We start from the raw sequence: 20,053 nt of genomic DNA, 5'->3' as shown, positions 1-20,053 counted from the left end.
GCTCTCTCTCTCTCTCTCTCTGTCATTCTCTCTCTCTCTGTCTGTTTCTGTCTCTTTTTCTTGTATTCTATCTCTTTCTCTCTGTCTTTCTCTGTCTCTCTCTCTCTATGTCTCTCTGTGTCTCCTTTCTGTCTCTGTCATTCACGATTACTCTGTCTCCCTCTTCCTCTCTCTCGCTCTGTCTCTCTGTCTTCCTCTCTCTCTGTCTCTCTATCTTTCTCTCTCTCTCTCTCACTCTGCCTTGCAACCTAACATCAACTTAACAACTTAACCGCCTCAATTGTCCCTGGGGGGACAATCACTGACACCCCCTCGCCCCAAACTACCTAACAACCCCCCCCCCCCCACCACCACCACCTCGCCCTCACCCGCCCTCCCCTCCCGGGGGGGGAGGGGGCTCTCTGATCACTGTCCGAGGCAACCAACCTGTCCGACCTCTTCTCCCTGTGTCCTCCAAGAGCTCCTCCCCGGATGAAGAAGCAAGTGGCGCTTTGAAACATCTGGAATATGTAAGATCCCCAGAGTCTCTCTCTCTCTCTCTCTCTCTCTCTCTCTCTCTCTCTCTCTCTCTCTCTCTCTGTCTCTGTCTCTCTCTCTGTCTCTCCCTCTGTGTCTCTCTCTCTCTCTCTCTCTCTCTCTCTCTCTCTCTGTGTCTCTCTCTCTCTCTCTCTCCCTCTGTGTCTCTCTATCGCCTTACCGCACTGTTCCTACCCACAACACAAGCCCGCTTGTAGGCGTGTTACGACGACCAGGGCTCCAGCGTGCTACTGCTGTGAAGGACTGGGTCTTCTATGAGCGGGGGTCTTCGAAACGGTTGGTCGAATCGGGTCCGGTACACGGTCGTGGAACGGGTTGGGGCCGCGGGTGCAGACGAGTAGGATGTGATCTAGATATGAACGATGAACGGCGTGAGTTAGAACCTACGCACACCCGACTGTTTGATTGGTGCGCACAGTTGTACCTCATGAGTACCAGAGGGTGTGAGATAAACGTCTTCAATGCGAACACTGAACTGTCACTCATCATCAAGGTCTCACCTATGATGGCCTGTTTAGCAGCAAGGCCACGCCCACCTGATGCTGACATTGAATGGGGTGGAGTCACAATGCTAGAGGGGGCGGGGCCAAATACTTGACCAGTCTCCCTTATTGGTCGGAGCGACCAGACTGGGGTTAATAGGGGGATGTCATTGAGAGATTGAGATGGATTTTGTATTATTTTGGTACTGTTGCAGATCTGTGTGTGTGCGCGTGTGCGTGTGCGTGTGCGTGTGTGCGCGCCCCCACACTCTGTGGATTTTGGTTCTGAATGATATTTCTCTCTCTCATCCTCCAGGTACTGGAAGAAATCTCCTGCTACCCAGAGAACCACGACGCTAAGGAACTCAGGCGGATACTGACCCAGCCACATTTCATGGTGAGTAAAGGAAACGCTCGTGCACACCCCACCGCAGAAAGGCACACGCACACTCCATGGGCCAAGTCATTTTGAAAAAGCAGAGGAAAGTCTGGTAAAATTCCAGCGTAGAAAAGTGAGATGGCAAAGGATAGGGACACAGCTGGATGACCACACACACACACACACACACACACACACACACACACACACACACACACACACACACACACACACACACACACACACACACACACACACACACACACACACACACACACACACACACACACACACACACACACACACCAGGGAGGGCCTTTTTTGGGGGGGTTTGCGCACGTTCCTGCAAACTCGATGGAACATTGACACGTTGCCCTCCAGACACGTGGCCAGTTGAGGAGATGGAGTTGGGGCTCCCCAGGCCGCGATGCACCGACTAATCCCAGTATCTGCATTGGTCAGGAGGCAGGGGGAACGCCAGGAATACATTCTCGGCATGCATTCCTGTCCCGCTCGCAACTTTCTCTGCGGAGCGTTACGAGAGGCGAAAGTACAGAGGTTGTTAGAGGAAGGGGGTGAGTGGGGGGGGAAGTAAAGAAGATGTCAGCATTACTTTAAATGGGTACTTTTCTATGGGCTAGTAACCCTTGCAGCCTGCCTTATACCCGATGGGAGTGTCTCTCCCTCACTCTCTGATTCTGTCTCTTTATCTCAGCCTCTCTCTCTCTCTCTCTCTCTCTCTCTCTCTCTCTCTCTCTCTCTCTCTCTCTCACTCTCTCTCTCTCTCTAACGAGAACCCGCTAAGCACACAGCCTTCTCTCGGGGCTGCAATGCACTGTGGGAGGTCGGCCGAGACAGGATTTAGAAAGGGAGGTTTTAAGACTCTTTTAAGAAAGAGTTTGCTCTGTTTGTGTATTTGAACACGCTAGTTTGTTACTTTGTGTGCTTGGGTTCACCGGAGTCTTGATGCAGCACGGTATGTGTGTTCTTGCATGTGTAGATGTGTGTGTGTGTGTGTCAGTCAAAAGGTGACATATAAGGTAGCGCGTAAACACATGCGCGTCTAGTCAACATGCATGGACACACATTCACCCTAAACTGGTGGAGAGCCTAGTTTTTCACTGAGAAACGAAGGGTTAATGTAGGCCGACGTAGGTGAGGGGGGGGTGGAGTCTTACCAGTGTTTTTTCAAGGATAAAGTCAACAGCCTTCCTGCTAATCCTATCACATCAGTGCCTTAATCCCCCGCCCCCCCTACCTCCACTGATCAATGTTCTCCCGCTCCAATGCAGACAGGCGGGGAGACACACACACACACACACACACACACTCACTCACACTCACACTCACACTCTCACACACACACAGCCATGGTCTGTGGGCATGGAGCACGGAGGGCGGGAAAAACCTACCAAACCATTCTTGGTCTCTGTGGTTGGCATATAAACTGTCTGCATATGAACCAGCCAGGTCAGCCAAGCAGTGTGGGGGTGCCTGCCGTGGGGGGGGGGGGGGGGGGGGGGGCCGTATGGAAAGGATCCGAGCCCAAGGAAAGGGCGCAGATTAAGGGAAAGAGGGTGAGGAATGCAGGGCAGCGTTCGGCCTGCTGGCCATCCACGCGTGTCTGATGCGGGGCGCTGCGGTGTTCTGCTCGGCCCTGGGTCAGTGGCCAGGGCCTCTGACGCTGTGGACATAGTCAGGGGCCAGGAGAGTGGAGGGAGTGGTGCTAGGGAGGTACCACCGTCACAACCTGCATTCCTAGACCCACCCGCACACACACACACACACACACACACACTCCCGGAATGAAACAGTTGGAAGCGGCAGCGGGCCGACAGACGGTGAACGCGGTGAGGAGGATGGCGTCGTTGTCGTTTGTGTCTGTTTTTGTCCGTCCGTGTGCTCAGATGCAGATGTGAGGGATTGTTGAGGATCGGCTGCAAAAGGAATATGTGCCTATCTATTTTTTGGTGCGTTCGCCGTGCTTTCGCTCCCGTTTGGTCGTGCTAGCCCAGTGAAGCTCGTTTGTGAGAAAAACCTCTAGATGACACCTCTAGATGAAACGCCCGCTGTTTCTCTCTCCGCTAGACCGCCGCACGCTCAAAGTGCCTTCCACTTGGAAACCATAGGCAGTCATTATGTTTATGATTTATTCATGTTTTTCCCTCCCACTGTTTTGGAGTTGGTTCTGTTTTTTTGCTTCTTTCGGAATCGCACTCTTTGCTTGTGTAGTTCAGTGAGGCGCAGTCGTTGTGGGGACGCTCTTGAAGCGATTGGTGTGTGTGTAGAGAGGTTGTGCTGAACTACAGGCTTCCTGCGGAGCCTGAGGCTGTGGGATGTTAAGGAGAAAGAGAGGGGAAAAGGTTCAGCATCAAGTTGGTTTTCACCTCTGATTCTCTTCCTGTCTCTCTCTCTCTCTCTCTCTCTCTCTCTCTCTCTCTCTCTCTCTCTCTCTCCCCCTTAATTCCCTTTCTTCCCGCTCTCCCAACTCTTTGTTCTAGTTCTTCCATCCGTAGCTCTTCCTTGAACTTTGCCCTTGTAGGTTTCCGACACGCACGCGCGCACGCGCGCACGCACGCGCGCACGCACGCACGCACGCGCGCAGGCAACTTAGGCTGAGGAAGACTTGGTTTAGCACCAATGCGAGTGTGTGTGTGTGTGTGTGTGTGTTCAGGCGCTGCTGCAGACCCACGACGTGGTGGCCCACGAGGTGTACAGCGACGAGGCTCTGAGGGTGACGCCGCCACCCACCTCGCCCTACCTCAACGGGGACTCCCCCGGGAGCGCCGCCGGGGACATGGACCTGGAGAACGTGACCCGCGTCCGCCTGGTGCAGTTCCAGAAGAACACAGACGAGCCCATGGTGAGGGCGGTGTGCACGTGTATGCACGCACACGCACATGCACGTATACACACGCACATTCGCAATTGCATACAAAAATCCATGCATTCTCACGTCACACATAACTCAGACATACTGTATGTAATACACACAGACTTGCATGCATGTTGTATTTAGATATATTTTTTGTGTGTGTATATATATATATCTATATATATATATATACACACACATAGGATTTGATGTATCACTATGAATTTGAAATGAACCAACCAACCACCGTGTGTGTGTGTGTGTGTGTGTGTGTGTGTGTGTGTGTGTGTGTGTGTGTGTGTGTGTGTGTGTGTGTGTGTGTGTGTGTGTGTGTGTGTGTGTGTGTGTGTGTGTGTGCAGGGCATAACGTTGAAGATGAACGACTTGAACCACTGCATCGTAGCCAGGATAATGCACGGGGGAATGATCCACAGACAAGGTACGGTACATTCACACATATAAAGAAACGCACACAGGCTCTCTCTATTCTCTTTCACAGACACACGCGCGCGCGCACACACACACACACACACACACAAACTCTGTTAGACTCACTCAATCTTACGCACATACACATATGCACACACTGGACACAACCCATCTTCCTCACATCCGCGCACACATTGCAGTCCAACCGTGGAAATGGGCGTGGCTCGGGGCCTAGCCTGTGTCCTCTGTGTAATGAGGCAACGCTGGAGACTAGACTCCAGTCTCGAGTGTTGCTTCATTACACAGCGGACACACTATTTGTAATTAGCTAGCGTCAAGTGGCTAGCCTAGAGGCTAGCTAATTACAAATACTGGTACAGAATGGGATGGGTCAGAATATTTGTTTATTCGATTATTCGTTCCCGAGGGTCAAGATCGATTTTTAACATTTGGACCGTTAACATTTTTTCCCATTCAAATATAAAGTTTTTCACAAGCCATAACTTTGTTTCCCTGGTAACGCCTGAGGGTGTGACTAATACAACAGGGGGATTGTTTGTTTAACAACACGGCGGATGCGCACCCAGAATGATTGCAAAAAGAACATTTGTTTGACCGGTTGCCATGGTTATCTCTGTGTGGTTAATTTGCAGTTGCAGCGTTAATTAGAGATGTTGTCAGCTTACTGTTACATTAAACTGAAATCAGAAAACGCGGTTATATGCTATAGACCCTATAGTATCTGTGGTATAAAGGCTGGGACGAATTTCGAATTGTACGCTTTATGTTGAAAGTATAGACCGTTGCGATTCCCATTGAAACAAATGGGACATATTTATAATTGGAAATTCGTCCCAGCCTTTATACCACAGATACTATAGGGTCTATAGCATGTAACCACGTTGTCTGATTACAGTTGAATGCATTTTTCACAACAGACAATTTGACTGGAACTACTTAGTAGGTAGTTGTTTTTTGCGTTTAAGATATTAAGTGATTTCTTGCCGATGATCCATGGCTGCCTTTGTGAATGTCGGCACACTTTGAATAATAGTTTATTCGTTCATGCTGATTATTCGACCATGAAAAATGTTGAGTTATTGACATCCCTAGTACAGAATACGTGTTATGATGAGTCATAACTACAGCTCTCTCACTGTGTGTGTGTGTCGTTGCAGGAACATTGCATGTGGGAGACGAGATCAGGGAGATCAACGGCATCAGTGTGGCTAACCAGACGGTGGAGCAACTGCAGAGGATGCTGGTGTGTGGTTGTGTGTGTCTGTGTGTGTTTATATACATTCTGTGTGTGTGTGTGTGTGTGTGTGTGTGTCTTTTTTTGTTACCTCACCACTTCCCCTTGTAAGTACTTCATGCCTATAATTGTGGCCCAATAACCGTGTTGCTTTGTGTGTGTGTGTGTGTGTGTGTGTGTGTGTGTGTGTGCGCAGAGAGATATGCGAGGGAGCATCACCTTCAAGATAGTGCCAAGTTACCGGACACAGGGCTCCTCGTGTGAAGTAAGTCTTCCTCCTCCTGCTCCTCCTCCTCCTCTTGCTACTAACTCCTCAGAAGCTTACTGAACCCTTCATTTCCAAACAGGTGTGTGTGTGTGTGTGTGTGTGTGTGTGTGTGTGTGTGTGTGTGTGTGTGTGTGTGTGTGTGTGTGTGTGTGTGTGTGTGTGTGTGTGTGTGTGTGTGTGTGTGTGCATGGTTAAATATAGCGTGTGCATGTTTCTGCATTTTGTGTGTAGTGTATCTATGTGGGAGTTTATGCTGCATTCAAATTTCAAAGCCAAGATGCCACCGGAACAACCCCCCCCACCACACACACACACACACTCACACTCACACACCAACCACAAACACCAGCATATCACTGACTGAGAATGCACGTCTGGTGAAAGACTTGGTGAATGGCCCATGTAATCCTATTTGACGTAATGGTCACCCGTCATTGGGTGCTGAGTGATTGGGCAGCCCGGTCCCTTCAGCAGACACCTCTCACTTTCATGACAACAAAGAGAGGGCCGTTGCCAAGGCAAGGAGAATGGTGAATGGTTACCTTGACTCTGTTGATTAAATTGAAATGTTCCCCTTTTCTCCCTTTTCTGCTGCCTTTCCTCGCTAGTGGCTTTTATTCAGCTTTTTAGAGCCGCTCAGCCGTATTTATCAGCCCAACACCTTACTGAATGTACTACTACTAATCACAACAATATAATAATAATAATAATAATAATAATACATGGGTTTCAGTTGACCCTAAATGTGTTTGATCCCAAGCTTTACTTTTTCCAATGTGATGCCAACAACTTTCAAAATGATACCATCAACACCCAGCCACCGCGCTCTGTTGTGACAGTCAAGCGCCCCCTGGTGGTAGTATATATTATTTGCAGGCTTGAAGACTGAGGGGAAAGAATTCTTGCGGCCTCTTGATTACACACTCTGCCTCGGCGCTCTCGTGGTTCATCTCACGGGGGTGTGTGTCTTGTGTGCTCGCGCGCGCGTGCGTGCGTGTGTGTGTGTGTCTGTGTGCGCACGTGGGTGTGTGTGTGTGGCGCGTTGCTGACCTGTGTGTCTTGATTTCAGAAAGAGTCCCCTTCCACCTCCAGGCAGTCCCCTGCCAACGGCCACTCCAGCATTAACAGTTCTATCTTGGTAAGGAGCCCTCCCCTCGACCAAGTCCACCGACCCAAAAACACAAAAACCCAGCGCAGCCCATGCCTCGTCAACGTCATCGTCATGTGACCTCCCGATCAAATCAGAAGCGACAGCCCCGTCATCCGTCTCCCATGCCCTCGTCACCCCCATGGTGTTGTCCTAGGAGTGTCCTCCTCTCGGGGTGCCAATCTCTTTTAGCCGCGGTTGCCGGTACAACGCCCAACTCTTCACCAAGATGTCCGCGCTCCCCCTGGCCCTCGCTGATCCTCCTGTAGCCCCTGTCAGATACCTCTGTTAGGACATGAGTGTCTCTGGTCCGCCCCCCCCCCCCCCCGGAGCAGCGGGCTGTGTGCGCTGACCCCTCACTGCTGGTGATGGACGCTGTGCCCCGGGGCTCCGGGCCGTAATGAGTGCACTTTGAACTGCTGGAGCCTTAAAGCCTTAAAGCCGCTTCTCGAGGGTGACCCCCCGACCCCAAACCCCCCCCCCCCCCCCCCCCCCCCGGATCATGCTGTCCTGCTGTCACCGTGGTTACGCCTCTGCTGCCGCCACTGCTGCTGGGGCTGGTTCTGCTGCTTGCTTGGCGCGCCCAGCCGTGACCAGTCTAACCTCACCTCCCTGGCTCTCTCTCTCTCTCCGTTGAGCTGCTCCCTCTGTTCCCCTCTGTGTCCCTCTGTGTACCCACCAGGGCTGTGGTCCGCCGTGCAGGGATGCACCTCGCATGTTTGGTTTCCCGGTGTTCCTACGCCAAAGATGACTATTGCTTGATAAAAAAAAATTGGGGGCGTGTACCTGGTTCAGTCGCAACTATGGCATCTGGTCCTAACACAGTGTCCCTCTCTTTGCCTCTCTCGTTGGCGTGCCTTCACAGGACCTGCCGTCCTCCATCCAACCCAAGGGTCGACAGGTAAACACTGCCGTCCACTGTGTCCCCCGTCTCTCTACAGCTCTACATCTATCTCTCTTCTGTACTTTGGTCTCCTCCTTTACGCCTTTCAACTCTGTTACTCTGTGCACTAACTCATCAGTCGACCTCCATGTCAGACACTCCCCCCCCCCCCCCCCCCCCCCCCCCTCCCCCGCATTGTGCCTGTGTGTGTGTGTGTGTGTGTGTGTGTGTCTGTGTGTTTGTGTGCTTGGCCACAATGGCTTGGTTGTTGGGGTTCGCCCTCAATCACTAAGATGTGTTGGAGCTAGTACCATGTACTGCCAGCAGAGGGCAGTAGAGTCCAGGATTTGATAGGGCAGCATCCGATTTGAAAAAGCAGCCAAAGCTAGAATCCCTTGCAATGTATTATTCCACCCAATGTGCGCGGTAATAGTGGGTAAAAGCATGATTGCAGTCCGTGGTATGTGTTTGTTGGCCTCAGAATCACCCTTTTAGAACATTCCACCCTCCCTCCAACCACCTCACCCAGTCCACCCGTCACCCCCAAACAAAACCCCACTTAACTCCGAGACATTGCCTGTTTTACTGCATGATGCGTGTGTGTGTGTGTGCATGTGTGCGCGTGTGTGTGTGCGTGTGTGTTTGTGTGATGCTCTCACATCCTAGATCGAATCCAGACCTGCAATCAAGGATAAAATGTCTATCAAGGTAAGAGACAGCTTGAGGGGACTTAAAAAATGATAAACAATCAGAAGCACAAAAGCCCCCTGAATCCTGAGACCCAAGATCAGGAGGGTGCATGACAACTCGCAGCCCTGTTGTACACAGAATATAGAGGGGGGGGGGGGGGCAGTGGGCTTTAGATAAGCCACCACGGCGGTTGTTGTGTAGCATTAGGCGGGGGTTAATTAGCCAGCGAGCTCGTTACTGCACCGGCTGTGCCCGGCTCAGCCCCGGGAGACGGAGAGGGGAGCGATGATGACGTCCCCTTCGTTGTCGCGGCGACCATTTTCTCTGGCCTGGTAACGAAACCCAACACTTCGCCGCACCCTCCCCCCCCCCACCACACACACCCTGCACCTCCACCCTGGATACACCAAGGCCGCCCTCCCTCCATAACCAGCGATCGAGTGTCTCACTCTCACCTTTTCCTTTTCCTCACCGTTTCTCTTTCACCTCTTTCCGATCGACCTCCTCCTAATTCTCCTCCATTCGCTCTTCTCTCCGTTCCTTTTTTGCCGCTGATGCAGTTCTTACTTGTGTTCTCACATTCCCTTCGCCCCCACCCCCTGCCCCGACCCTCCACCCTCCCCCGATTGCGGTGCAGATCTACGTCAGGGCTCAGTTCGAGTACGACCCCGCCCGGGACGAGCTCATCCCCTGCAAGGAGGCGGGGGTGCGCTTCTGCGTGGGCGACATCATCCAGATCATCTCCAAGGACGACCACAACTGGTGGCAGGGCAAGCTGGAGAACACCAAGAACGGAACGGCGGGCCTCATCCCCTCGCCAGAGCTGCAGGAGTGGTGAGGGTGGGGAGGGCGGGAGGGAGAGAGATGATGGGGAGAGATGGAGGGAGAGGGATAGTGAGATGATAGAGAGAGAGGGAGAGAGAGAGATAGTTAGATTGTGGAGGGATGGAGGGAGAGAGAGGGAGAGGGAGAGATAGTGAGATTGTGGAGGGAGAGAGAGAGAGAGAGAGAGAGATAGTGAGATGAAAGAGAGAGAGAGAGGGAGAGGGAGAGATAGTGAGATTGAGGAGGAGAGAGAGAGAGAGAGAGGGGGGGAGGGAGAGAGAGAGAGAGGGGGGGGGGAGGGAGAGAGGGATAAATGGTGAGATGATAGAGAGGGGGAGGGGGATGGAGGATGGTGGGGGGAGGGAAAGGGAGAGGGGGATGGAGTATGGTGATGAGAGTGATGGATAGATAGACGGGTAGATAGATGCATAAGCATTATTGGTCCCCCAGAGGGAAGTTAATTCCCCAACATGCAACATGACAAACAGGCACATAACGGCACATTAAAACGGTTCGATCTATCACAGCAGAGCATGAAACCACTCCGTGGAAGAGGGCAGCGGCCGCAGCCATACGCACCCAACACACTTTGAGAGAGAGAGAGAGAGAGAGAGAGAGAGAGAGAGAGAGAGAGAGAGGATTCACACCAGCACACATTTACCAAGCAAATGTCTGAGGGAAACACTAGGCTATCATTTGCTACAGTACAGCAGATGTGTCTACACACACAGAAGCTCCCTCCCTTGGAACTTAATTAACTCCTGTATCCCTCATTGGGGGATCCAATTAGATTGTGTGGTCAACTGTGTGTGTGTGTGTGTGTGTTTTGTGGTGTTGTAGGCGTGTGGCGTGTATTGCCATGGAGAAGACGAAACAGGAGCAGCAGGCCAGCTGTACCTGGTTTGGCAAGAAGAAGAAGCAGTACAAGGACAAGTATCTGGCCAAGCACAACGCAGGTACACACACACACACACACACAGATGCATGCATCCACTGACTTGTGAGCAAACCCGCCCGCCAACCCACCCACACGTGCATTCACTCAGGCATGTTTGCACACACTCTCACATCATTGTTCATTAAGCCTGCGCCCCTTCATGAATGCCCCTCGTTTGTAAGGTTAAATCTTCCTTGTACAAAGATTTGTGTGTGTGTGTGTGTGTGTGTGTGTGGTGTGTGTGTGTGTGTGTGTGTGTGTGTGTGTGTGTGTGGGTGTGTGTGTGTGTGTGTGTGTGTGTGTGTGTGTGTGTGTGTGTGTGGAAAAGGGCCTTCAAGTTATACTCAAAGTGTGAAGGTGCACAAATGGTTCTGAACTTCCATGCCAGGTTGAATCCCTTTATTGCCATGGTAAGTTGGAGTCAGAGGACAGGTGTAACACACGTGTGGGAATGTGTCTGTGGGCATGTTAGCGTGTGCAAACACACGCACTGACATGCAGCCTGCCAGGTGGTGACCTTCAGCTTCATTGAAGTCTTTAAAGGTGCGGTAGGTCACGTTTGACAGTTTTAAATAGAGGCAAGAGGAGAGCATGTTTTTTAAAGTCAAAAGAAGTCCCCTCCCGCTCCACTCTCTCCTTTTCCTATTTCTCAAGTTCAGGCGTCTACGATTAACCGGCCAGATAGATTCCCCGGCCCCCATCAGGGAAGAGATGCCTGTATGGTCAGAAGAGAGCCGCGGGCTGTGAAAAACTGGTATCGTCTCGCACCACTGGCTATTGGCTGACAATTGGCTATGCAATTTCTCAACACTTTCAAATAAACGCAGCTTTAAATATGTGGCACCTTACGACTAATGGGTGGGTGGAGCATGTGGCTCAAGAGGTAGAGTGGGCTAAGTGGAAGGTTGCTGGTTTGATCCCCGGCGCCTCCTAGCAGAGTGTCGAGGTGTCCCTGAGCAAGTCCCCAAAGCCAAACTGCTCCCGACGTTACCTTGGATGAGCTGGCTGTTACCTTGCATGAGCTGGCTGTTACCTTGCATGAGCTGGCTGTTACCTTGCATGAGCTGGCTGTTACCTTGCCGACGGTGGGACAACGGGTGAATGTTATTCCATATTGTAAAGCCCTTGGATTGGCCACTGGTTAAAATAGCGCTATATGAATGCAGTCCATTTACCATTTTACCATAGAGCATATAATTGTCCCAAGAGGGCAGCAGTGAGCACAGAAGAGCACTGAGGCCAAATGGCACTTCCAGAATCCCTTCCAGAGTCCCATGTGCTCGGAGCAGAGCAGTGGACCCTGGGGCATGTGCTGGGGGGGGGGGGGGAGGGGTGGGGTGGGACACAGCCAAGGTGGCTTGTGTAAGGAGGAATTTGTTGACCGAAGGGAACAACTGTGACTGTAAAGGCATTTGACAATAGGAGTACAGGAGGGAGGCCAGCTTGTGTTTTAGCATGTGCCTTTGAGTTCTACGAGGTCTATGGACCAGAAGGGAGAGTGTAGGCAGAGCCAGGCAATGGGGTAGAGAGGGAGGGAGTGAGAGAAAGAGGCTGGGGGGGTCTCTGGAGGGCTTCAGAGTATCCGGTATCTGAGCCTGTTCTATGTAATTGAACACTGGTGTACAAAATGTACACCAGTAAAACCATGGGGTGTGTTTGATTGCGTGCAGGTCTGTCTCAGTGGGCTAGAGTCAGGTTTTCTTCTGCAACATAAATGTCTGCACACAAATGAAATCGGTCAGGTCACTCATAGCCACTCATGATCCGTAGTACGTTGGCAGCTCAGGGAAATAGACCAGAGGACTGTAAGGTTAACCTCAGCCACGTTGCTAATAATAATTATGGGGGATGAAATGCTACGCCGGCCCTTGTGCTTTGTGACTCAACCACAAGTACAGCGAGGACAGTGTGTCTGTCTTCAGGGAAATGACACTGATGACGAGCTAAAAAAGTACATTTCCTTGAGGCTTGTACTAGCAGACTGACCATCAGCCAGGGTCATTTCTCTGAGGTGGCCTGACAGCCTAACACCAACACAGCTGCTCATGGCAGACCACCCCCCCCCCCCCCCCCCCCCCCCCCCCCACTGCCCCTTCCTCTCCCAGGCGTCCATGAACGCCTCAGCCGGGGCCCTTTCGTCCCTAGCAAGGGCCCCTGGCTGCCCTAGCCTAGAACACGGGGGGGGACAGGATTAGTCTGGATCTTTTTGGGATTCATTCGCTTGTTTGGTCCGTGTTCCGTTGTCATTGGTTTTTCAAATTCTACTAAGATGTCATCGTATGTCCGTCACACATGTAGGCTCTCTCGCGGGGGATTATCGGATCGGCGGCCTTCATGCCGAGTAAAGCTGGGGGGGGGATGGGGGGGGGGGGGGGGGTCGGAAGCCAATACTCAAGAGATTCTTCACCACACAGTGACAGGGCATATATGTGTGTGTGTGTGTGTGTGTGTGTGTGTGTGTGTGTGTGTTAGTATCTTGTGCTTGCATGCGTTAGCTTGTGTTATAGGGCATTGGAAGGGCTTGCAGGCGAGAGCCCGCTCCCTGGATGCATGCCCATGCATGCGTGGAGTGTTCAGCTCCGTTTTCACTTTCTTCTGACAGCGTGCCTCCTTCGTTACATGATGGAACCCTTCCAACGGCGCTCACCTTGCAGCCCCCCCCCCCCCCCCCGACGCCAGAGCAGCGTTACATACATGCGGGACCCCCCCCCCCGCCGCCACCGCCCCCCCTTATCTGACAAACAGAGTTCCCCCTAGCTTGAGATGACGCATTGGGCCGATTTTAACGAATGTATAACCCTGATAAGCTAAAATGCCTCGTCATGCAAGCTACTAAAAAAAAACAAGATAGCCTCTGCTTTCGACGATGCTACAGCCGTGGTATGGCTTACAGCAGCCCAAATAACTAAAACTGAATTATTAATTTCCTAGCACGTCATCTCGGATAGAAGTAGGCCGATCACGAATGATGTAGCACGATGTTCTGATGCAGGGAAATAATGGGCAGGCTTCAAGATCTTGACTGTCGGTGGAAAGACACGGCGTGAGAACCCTCATTGGCTTAGGCAGCCCGTCCACTGCCATCCCCCCATGTGTGTACTCCCCAGAGTTGAACCTCTGTCACACCCCGATTTTAGGTTTTCAAATCGCTCAGCCGTCCATCGCATCATCAGCACCACACTGCACCCCCCCCCCCCCCCCCCCCCCCCCCCCCCTTCCGCATCCACGTCACACACCTCCACCACACACCGTCGTACTGTGTTCGAGGGTCCGTCTCTAGGGTTGGGTGGCGGGGCTGGGCGGGGGGGTTTCGTCACGTGCCAACTGTGATGCGTGATGTTCTCTGCTGTTGTAACCAACCATATGATGACTCCTTCCCCCTGTTCATCTCTTTTGCATTCTGAACGGCCTCTCTGCATGTAAGTAACAACCAGTGACAGTGCCTGAAGCACCTTCGCCCTCTCGCTCTTTTTTCTCTCTCTATCTCTGAATCGGCTTTTTTTATAATTAAAACTCACTTTCACTTCCTTGTTCAGTCTCGCTCTCTTTCTCTTAACCTCAGTCCCACCCTCACCTTTTCTTTTTTTTTCTCTCTCTCTCTCTCTCTCGATCTTGCCCTCTCTCTCCCTCCCCCCCCTCCCCCCTCACCCTCTCCCTCCCTCTCGCCCTCTGTCTTTTTTGCTATCTGGGTCATTTCCATGGTTGGTGCCAGTGTGTTTCAGTTACATTTCCGTTGCTTACCGACCAAAGCCACAGAAATCCCTCGGCAAACTTAAACTTTCCGACCCTGTTGTTTTGGTTCCAGTTGCGTCTGGGTTGTCTTGATCCTAACCGGCATAGTAAATTGATTGGTCACGGGCCCATGCAATAACAAAAACCCTAAGCCGATTGCGATCACATGACCGAAAGCAGTAACATAATACACACAGGGTACATGTCCCTGATTTGACTACGACTTTAGCACACGCCCACACACATCTCTACTTGTGACTGCGGTACACTCAGCACAGCTCCAATACAAACATCTCGTACACAGACGCACACACACAGACATAGACACAGACACACAGTCACAGTAGAAGTGCATCTGGTCCTTACTCAGCACGCAGAGTCAGCTCTCCCCCAAGTGCCTTGTGGGTATTGTATTTCACATGTCAGCCTTTACCCAAGATGCCCGGCTCGCGTTACCAGGGGACGGGGGTGGGGGTGGGTGCATGGGGGAACTTTTGACTCTTCATTCTGTGTTGCACAGAGTGGCACAGTTGTGGGACAGTAGCCGGCAATCTCATTTGCTAATGCGTTGCCCTGGGTTGGCCTCTCTTTGTCCTCCCGGCTGAATAATTGACGGCAACACTCCCCTAGCATAAACCCTGGGTGGGAGTGATCCTTAGTGAGAGAATGATTGCGGGCTAAAACACAAAAAGAACTCCACATCCTATTTGTGATGGCCATTTCGAAAATGATATCTTAATAACAAAATAGCAAGCAATTATTCCCATGCTTTTTGAATAAAAAGCGCATCTAGTTTCTACTTCTACCCTGTTGGTGTGAGCACTATAAAATAGGACACTGTGAACTCTATGATGGTTTTATACCCTTGTCTTCATGTGCATCCACCTTATAGACACAGATTAGACCTCTGTCATCCCCACTCTCCTGGACTAGTGGCTCTCCGACCATGTGCCATCAAAGGCCCCAGAGGAACTGTTCATTGTACAAAGAAACTTTAAATGATTTACTTTCTGTTCCTCCAAACAACACACCAGCTGATTGTGATTGTGCTAAATACCACATCGTCAAACAAGACAAATGCAGTGGCTTGTGATTCGTTATGAGAATGAGCGGAGCGCTCTCTCCGTGGCACGTGGTCGGACCAAGCTCTTGGGACGGGGTTTCCTGCACGTTGGCCATTCTCACGATATCACTTCCCCCTTCTCCCCAGTGTTTGACCAACTAGACCTCGTCACGTACGAAGAGGTTGTGAAACTTCCGGCCTTCAAGAGGAAAACACTGGTGCTGTTGGGTGAGACACCGCCGGCGCATCTCCACACCGTGTGGCTGGGTCTGTGGGGACTGCTGTCTGACACTGTGTGGTGTGTGTGTGTGTGTGTGTGTGTGTGTGTGTGTGTGTGTGTGTGTGTCTGTCCCCTTAGGTGCACACGGCGTGGGCAGAAGACACATTAAGAACACGCTCATCACCAAACACCCCGACAGATTTGCCTACCCCATCCCACGTAAGAGGCTTCATCCATCCATGTAACAGGCAATACTGTGAAAGGTGTCTATATGTACACATTTATATGTAGATATATGGTAATAGTGTCTGCATTACATTCACTATATGCCCTAGACTACAATGGTAGAAGGTCGGATATTCTTTTTTTAAAGTTATTGTGTTTTTGTTATACAGTCTAGTCAAGTGGGTCTTAGTCAGAACAACACCCACCTCAATAAACAGTATTTTTGTTAATCTTGATCAATGTAGCATTTAAAAACCGACTCACGTGTGCGCACATTGGCTCTCATCCACAAATCCTAACGCGGCCGTCGGTCCCCCCCCCCTCCCCACAGACACCACCCGGCCCCCCAAGAAGGAGGAGGAGAACGGGAAGAACTACTACTTTGTGTCCCACGACCAGATGATGCAGGACATCAGCAACAACGAGTACCTGGAGTACGGCAGCCACGAGGACGCCATGTACGGCACGCGGCTGGAGACCATCCGCCAGATCCACCAGACCGGCCTAGTGGCCATCCTGGACGTGGAGCCCCAGGTCTGAAGAGAAGGGGGGGGGGGGGGGGGGGGGGGGAGGTGTGTCGCACATGGATTGTGTGTTGGTCTGTGTTTGGATGGGGTCGTTCACAGATTGTTGTGTGTGTGTGTGTGTGTGTGTGTGTGTGTGTGTGTGTGTGTGTGTGTTGTGTGTGTGTGTGTGTGTGTGTGTGTGTGTGTGTGTGTGTGTGTGTGTGTGTGTGTGTGTGTGTCTCTGTATGGATGGTGTGGTACACAGATTGTTGTTGTGTGTCTGTGTATGGATGGTGTTGTACACAGATTGTTGTTTTGTGTCTGTGTGCGGCTTGGTATGGCTTGTTTTGTGTCTGTGTGTGGGTGGTACAATGAATGTTATTTTCTATGTGTTTCATATACAGATTGTTGTGTGTGTTTGTGAATGGTTGTGTGTGTCTGTGCAGGGATTGCTGTGTGTGTTGGTCGTACACAGATTGTTTTCGTGTGTGGGTGCGTGCGTGTGTGTGTGTATCGTACACGGACTGTACTTTCGTACACACAAACGGCAACACACACACACTCCTCTGTCTTGTGTCTGTCTGCCCCTTGTGTTGGGCCTGCGTTGACCTCTGACCTCGTGTCTCCACCAGGCCTTGAAGGTGCTGAGGACGGCGGAGTTCGCCCCGTACGTCGTCTTCATCGCCGCGCCGAACGATCACACCAGGCAATCAACCGAGGTAAGTCGCCAAGCACACAGCGACCCCCCCCTCCAATCACACAACCGCACTCACACACACCCCTCGCGGGAGAAGAGAAGTGTGCCAGGTGGCGCAGCAGGTGGTCGGGTTCATAATCCTCACTCACCCGCCACAGACAGGTGAACGCCGGGGGCACTTCCACACACGCTACCACACGCACAACCTGTTATGGGCTGACGCGACACACCTCTGCTCCGCTTACTGGACTGGAACAAAAGGTGGTGTTTCCAGCACGGCGGACAAGCTGTGATAAGCGTTTTGTTCAAGGGGGCGGTGGTCAGAACAACCCCCCCCCCCCCCCCCCCACCCCCCCCCCACCCCCCACACACCTTAGACGAGACGTGTTATTACCTGCCGGTGACGTGAACGCGTCCCTCACGTCATTACTCTGCCGGTGACGGGATCGTGTCCCCCTCACATGGGGAGTGGGCGGGTTTTGACAGTCAGGTGCTCTTCACTGCCCGGCCCTCACCTGTCTCTCTGCCCCGCCCCTCACCTGTCTCTCTGCCCGCCCCTCACCTGTCTCTCTGCCCTGCCCTCTCTGTGTTGCACGCCGCATGCGTTTGGTTTGGTTTTTGTGGCACGCCGGACCCAGGTGCCCCGTTGGTGCCGCACGCTGCCAGTAAGTACGACCCCGGCTCAGCGGGGAGGCGGAGCTCCGCCAACGCGTCCCTCTGTGTGCGTGGGTGTAGTAGACTCCCCCTAAGACGTAGTTAGAGCCTCCACCAGCACTCCTCGTCCTCCTCCTCCTCCTCCTCCTCTCCCTCTGAAAAGAGTAAAAGGTTTCGATGGCGTCCGTCCCTTGACCGCCCCCGCCCACCCCCCCCCACCGTCTCTAACCAACACCCCCACCCTCTCTTTCTGTGACCCCCACCACCACCCCCCCCACCCCCCACCAGGACGAGTCGCTGCAGCGGCTGCAGAAGGAGTCAGAGATCCTGCAGAAGACCTACGCCCACTACTTCGACCAGACCATCATCAACAACGAGATCGACGAGACCATCCGCCACCTGGAGGAGGCCATCGACCTGGTGTGCACCACCAACCAGTGGGTGCCCGTCTCCTGGGTCTACTGACCGCCCCCCGTCCCTGTCCCCCCCCAAGCTTGGATCGCGCCCCTACACCCACCGGCTCCCCCCCGCCCCTTCTGCCCGTCTCTCGTCCCAGGCGGGTTGACCTCCTCCTCCTCCTTCTCAAACCTACTTCATTGGTTCCTCCGACCTCTTGACTCCTCCCCTGTCCGACCTCTCGACCTATAACAAAGCACCTGGGATCGCGCCCCTCCCCGTAGTTCCAGGGAGAAGAAGAAATGAGCGAACCTACCAACCAACCAACCAACCAACCAACCAACCAACCAACCAAGCATACAATGGAAACGCCTCACGCTGCATCGAACACCGACGCAACCGCCAGACCACCGCATCCACAGGGGACGGTGCGCCGATGGACCCCGGCCAGTACAGAGCCCCCGGCCCTAGCGCTTTGTAGGACGATGTAAAGCGAAATGAGTATTGTCGTGTCTGTGAGTAGCTAGGCCAGGAGACATTCTTTCAAGATGTTTCTTTTAGCAAGACGGTACACCCCCCCCCTCCCCCCCTCCCTCCCCCCCTCCCCCCCTCCCCCCCTCCCTTCTCATGTGGTATCCGAGCCCGAGATGTGTGAGTGAGACTCTTGATGACCACACACACCAGTAATTCTGTCAGGTGTTGTAATTCTTATTGTGTCAAGCCCCTTAGAGGGGTGTGTGTGTGTGTGTGTGTGTGTGTGTGTGTGTGTGTGTGTGTGTGTGTGTGTGTGTGTGTGTGTGTGTGGTGTGTGTGTGTTGTGTGTGTGTGTGTGTGTGTGAGTGTGTGAGAGAGACCTGGAAGAGGGTGGGGGGGGAAAGCACACTTGAAATGCAAGTGTCTGCCATCGCTAGTATAGACAACATCAGCTCCCCTCATTATTTATGAATGATATATATATGAATCCTTTCCATGCACACACACCTCTGGGGACACTAGTGCCCTTCAGGTTCAGATCCTCCCTGTCCTTTTGATGGTACCGCAATGGAGGCGTTGCCCCGTTGCTACCCCCAGAAGACCCTGACACTGCGCAGATGGACAGATTGAAACACACACACACACAGAGAGACACATCTGTCTTATCACCACACTCCGTCTCTTCTAATGAACCCGTGTATGTCTTTAGAGGTTTCCCAATGAGGGGTCTTGCATGTGGACGTTCACAAGCTCAGTACCTACCCAGCCCCCCGTCTCTCAGCCCCCCGTCTCCCTCCCCCCCCCCCCCCCCGTGTCCATAACTGTTGAAACCTCCAAGAGAGAAACCACAGAAGGTGGAGAAGGTGGTAAATAAAAAAATAAAAAAAGAACATTCCAGCTGCTTTGAAGACTGCACCTGACCAAGGAACGCGTGGGGAACCAGGAAATGACCCTGACTGCACCCACAGCCGGGCGTTGCCCTGACAACCTATGCACATCCTTCGCATTTTGGGCAGCATTTCTAAAACAACGCGTTTGTAAAGATCAACCATATGTGAGATGTGTTTGTAAAAAATAAAAAAGATAATTCAATAAACAAATCGCATTGTTTCAAATTTCGATTTGTCCTACTTTGGAGATGTGGGGGAAGAATTACATGTTATTCTTCATTTGCCATTTCAGAAATGTGTTGTCTGAGAGTATTAATGTTTTAAACTAAGTTTAACCAATGAAAGATAAATGCTGATTTCTTTTTTAAATCTACAGCTGTGTATCTGTATGGACAGGATGTGCACCGTGCACATTGCTGAAAAGTGAATTCTTCGCATGGGAAGGGGAGGCCACTTGTGCGTCTGAATAACCTGTATATGAATATGACA

General features: G+C 52.1%; 1 protein-coding gene across 3 annotated transcripts in view; it reads left to right on the top strand.

The window, feature by feature from the left end:
* The window catches only part of LOC130373572 (peripheral plasma membrane protein CASK), a 122,388-nt gene extending 103,635 nt beyond the window's left edge, over window positions 1–18,753 (top strand). Inside the window, exons 13-28 of one of the 3 annotated variants that reach the window (XM_056580168.1) lie at window positions 459–509; window positions 1,336–1,416; window positions 4,073–4,261; window positions 4,634–4,712; window positions 5,881–5,966; window positions 6,154–6,222; window positions 7,295–7,363; window positions 8,238–8,273; window positions 8,922–8,963; window positions 9,583–9,779; window positions 10,611–10,726; window positions 15,650–15,730; window positions 15,861–15,941; window positions 16,279–16,481; window positions 17,086–17,172; window positions 18,093–18,753. In XM_056580168.1, the coding sequence (XP_056436143.1) occupies window positions 459–509; window positions 1,336–1,416; window positions 4,073–4,261; window positions 4,634–4,712; window positions 5,881–5,966; window positions 6,154–6,222; window positions 7,295–7,363; window positions 8,238–8,273; window positions 8,922–8,963; window positions 9,583–9,779; window positions 10,611–10,726; window positions 15,650–15,730; window positions 15,861–15,941; window positions 16,279–16,481; window positions 17,086–17,172; window positions 18,093–18,269 (1,644 nt within the window). In that variant the 3' untranslated portion in view covers window positions 18,270–18,753. The remainder of the gene's footprint in view (window positions 1–458; window positions 510–1,335; window positions 1,417–4,072; window positions 4,262–4,633; window positions 4,713–5,880; window positions 5,967–6,153; window positions 6,223–7,294; window positions 7,364–8,237; window positions 8,274–8,921; window positions 8,964–9,582; window positions 9,780–10,610; window positions 10,727–15,649; window positions 15,731–15,860; window positions 15,942–16,278; window positions 16,482–17,085; window positions 17,173–18,092) is intronic. The other 2 variants (XM_056580169.1, XM_056580170.1) reach the window with 2 other exon arrangements.
* The last annotated feature ends 1,300 nt before the right edge of the window (window positions 18,754–20,053 follow it).

This window comes from Gadus chalcogrammus, chromosome 20 (assembly GCF_026213295.1).
Source record: "Gadus chalcogrammus isolate NIFS_2021 chromosome 20, NIFS_Gcha_1.0, whole genome shotgun sequence".
In the NCBI taxonomy this organism is placed as follows: domain Eukaryota; kingdom Metazoa; phylum Chordata; class Actinopteri; order Gadiformes; family Gadidae; genus Gadus; species Gadus chalcogrammus.
Note: the sequence above shows the minus strand (reverse complement) of the source record. Positions and strands in the feature narration are given on the sequence as shown.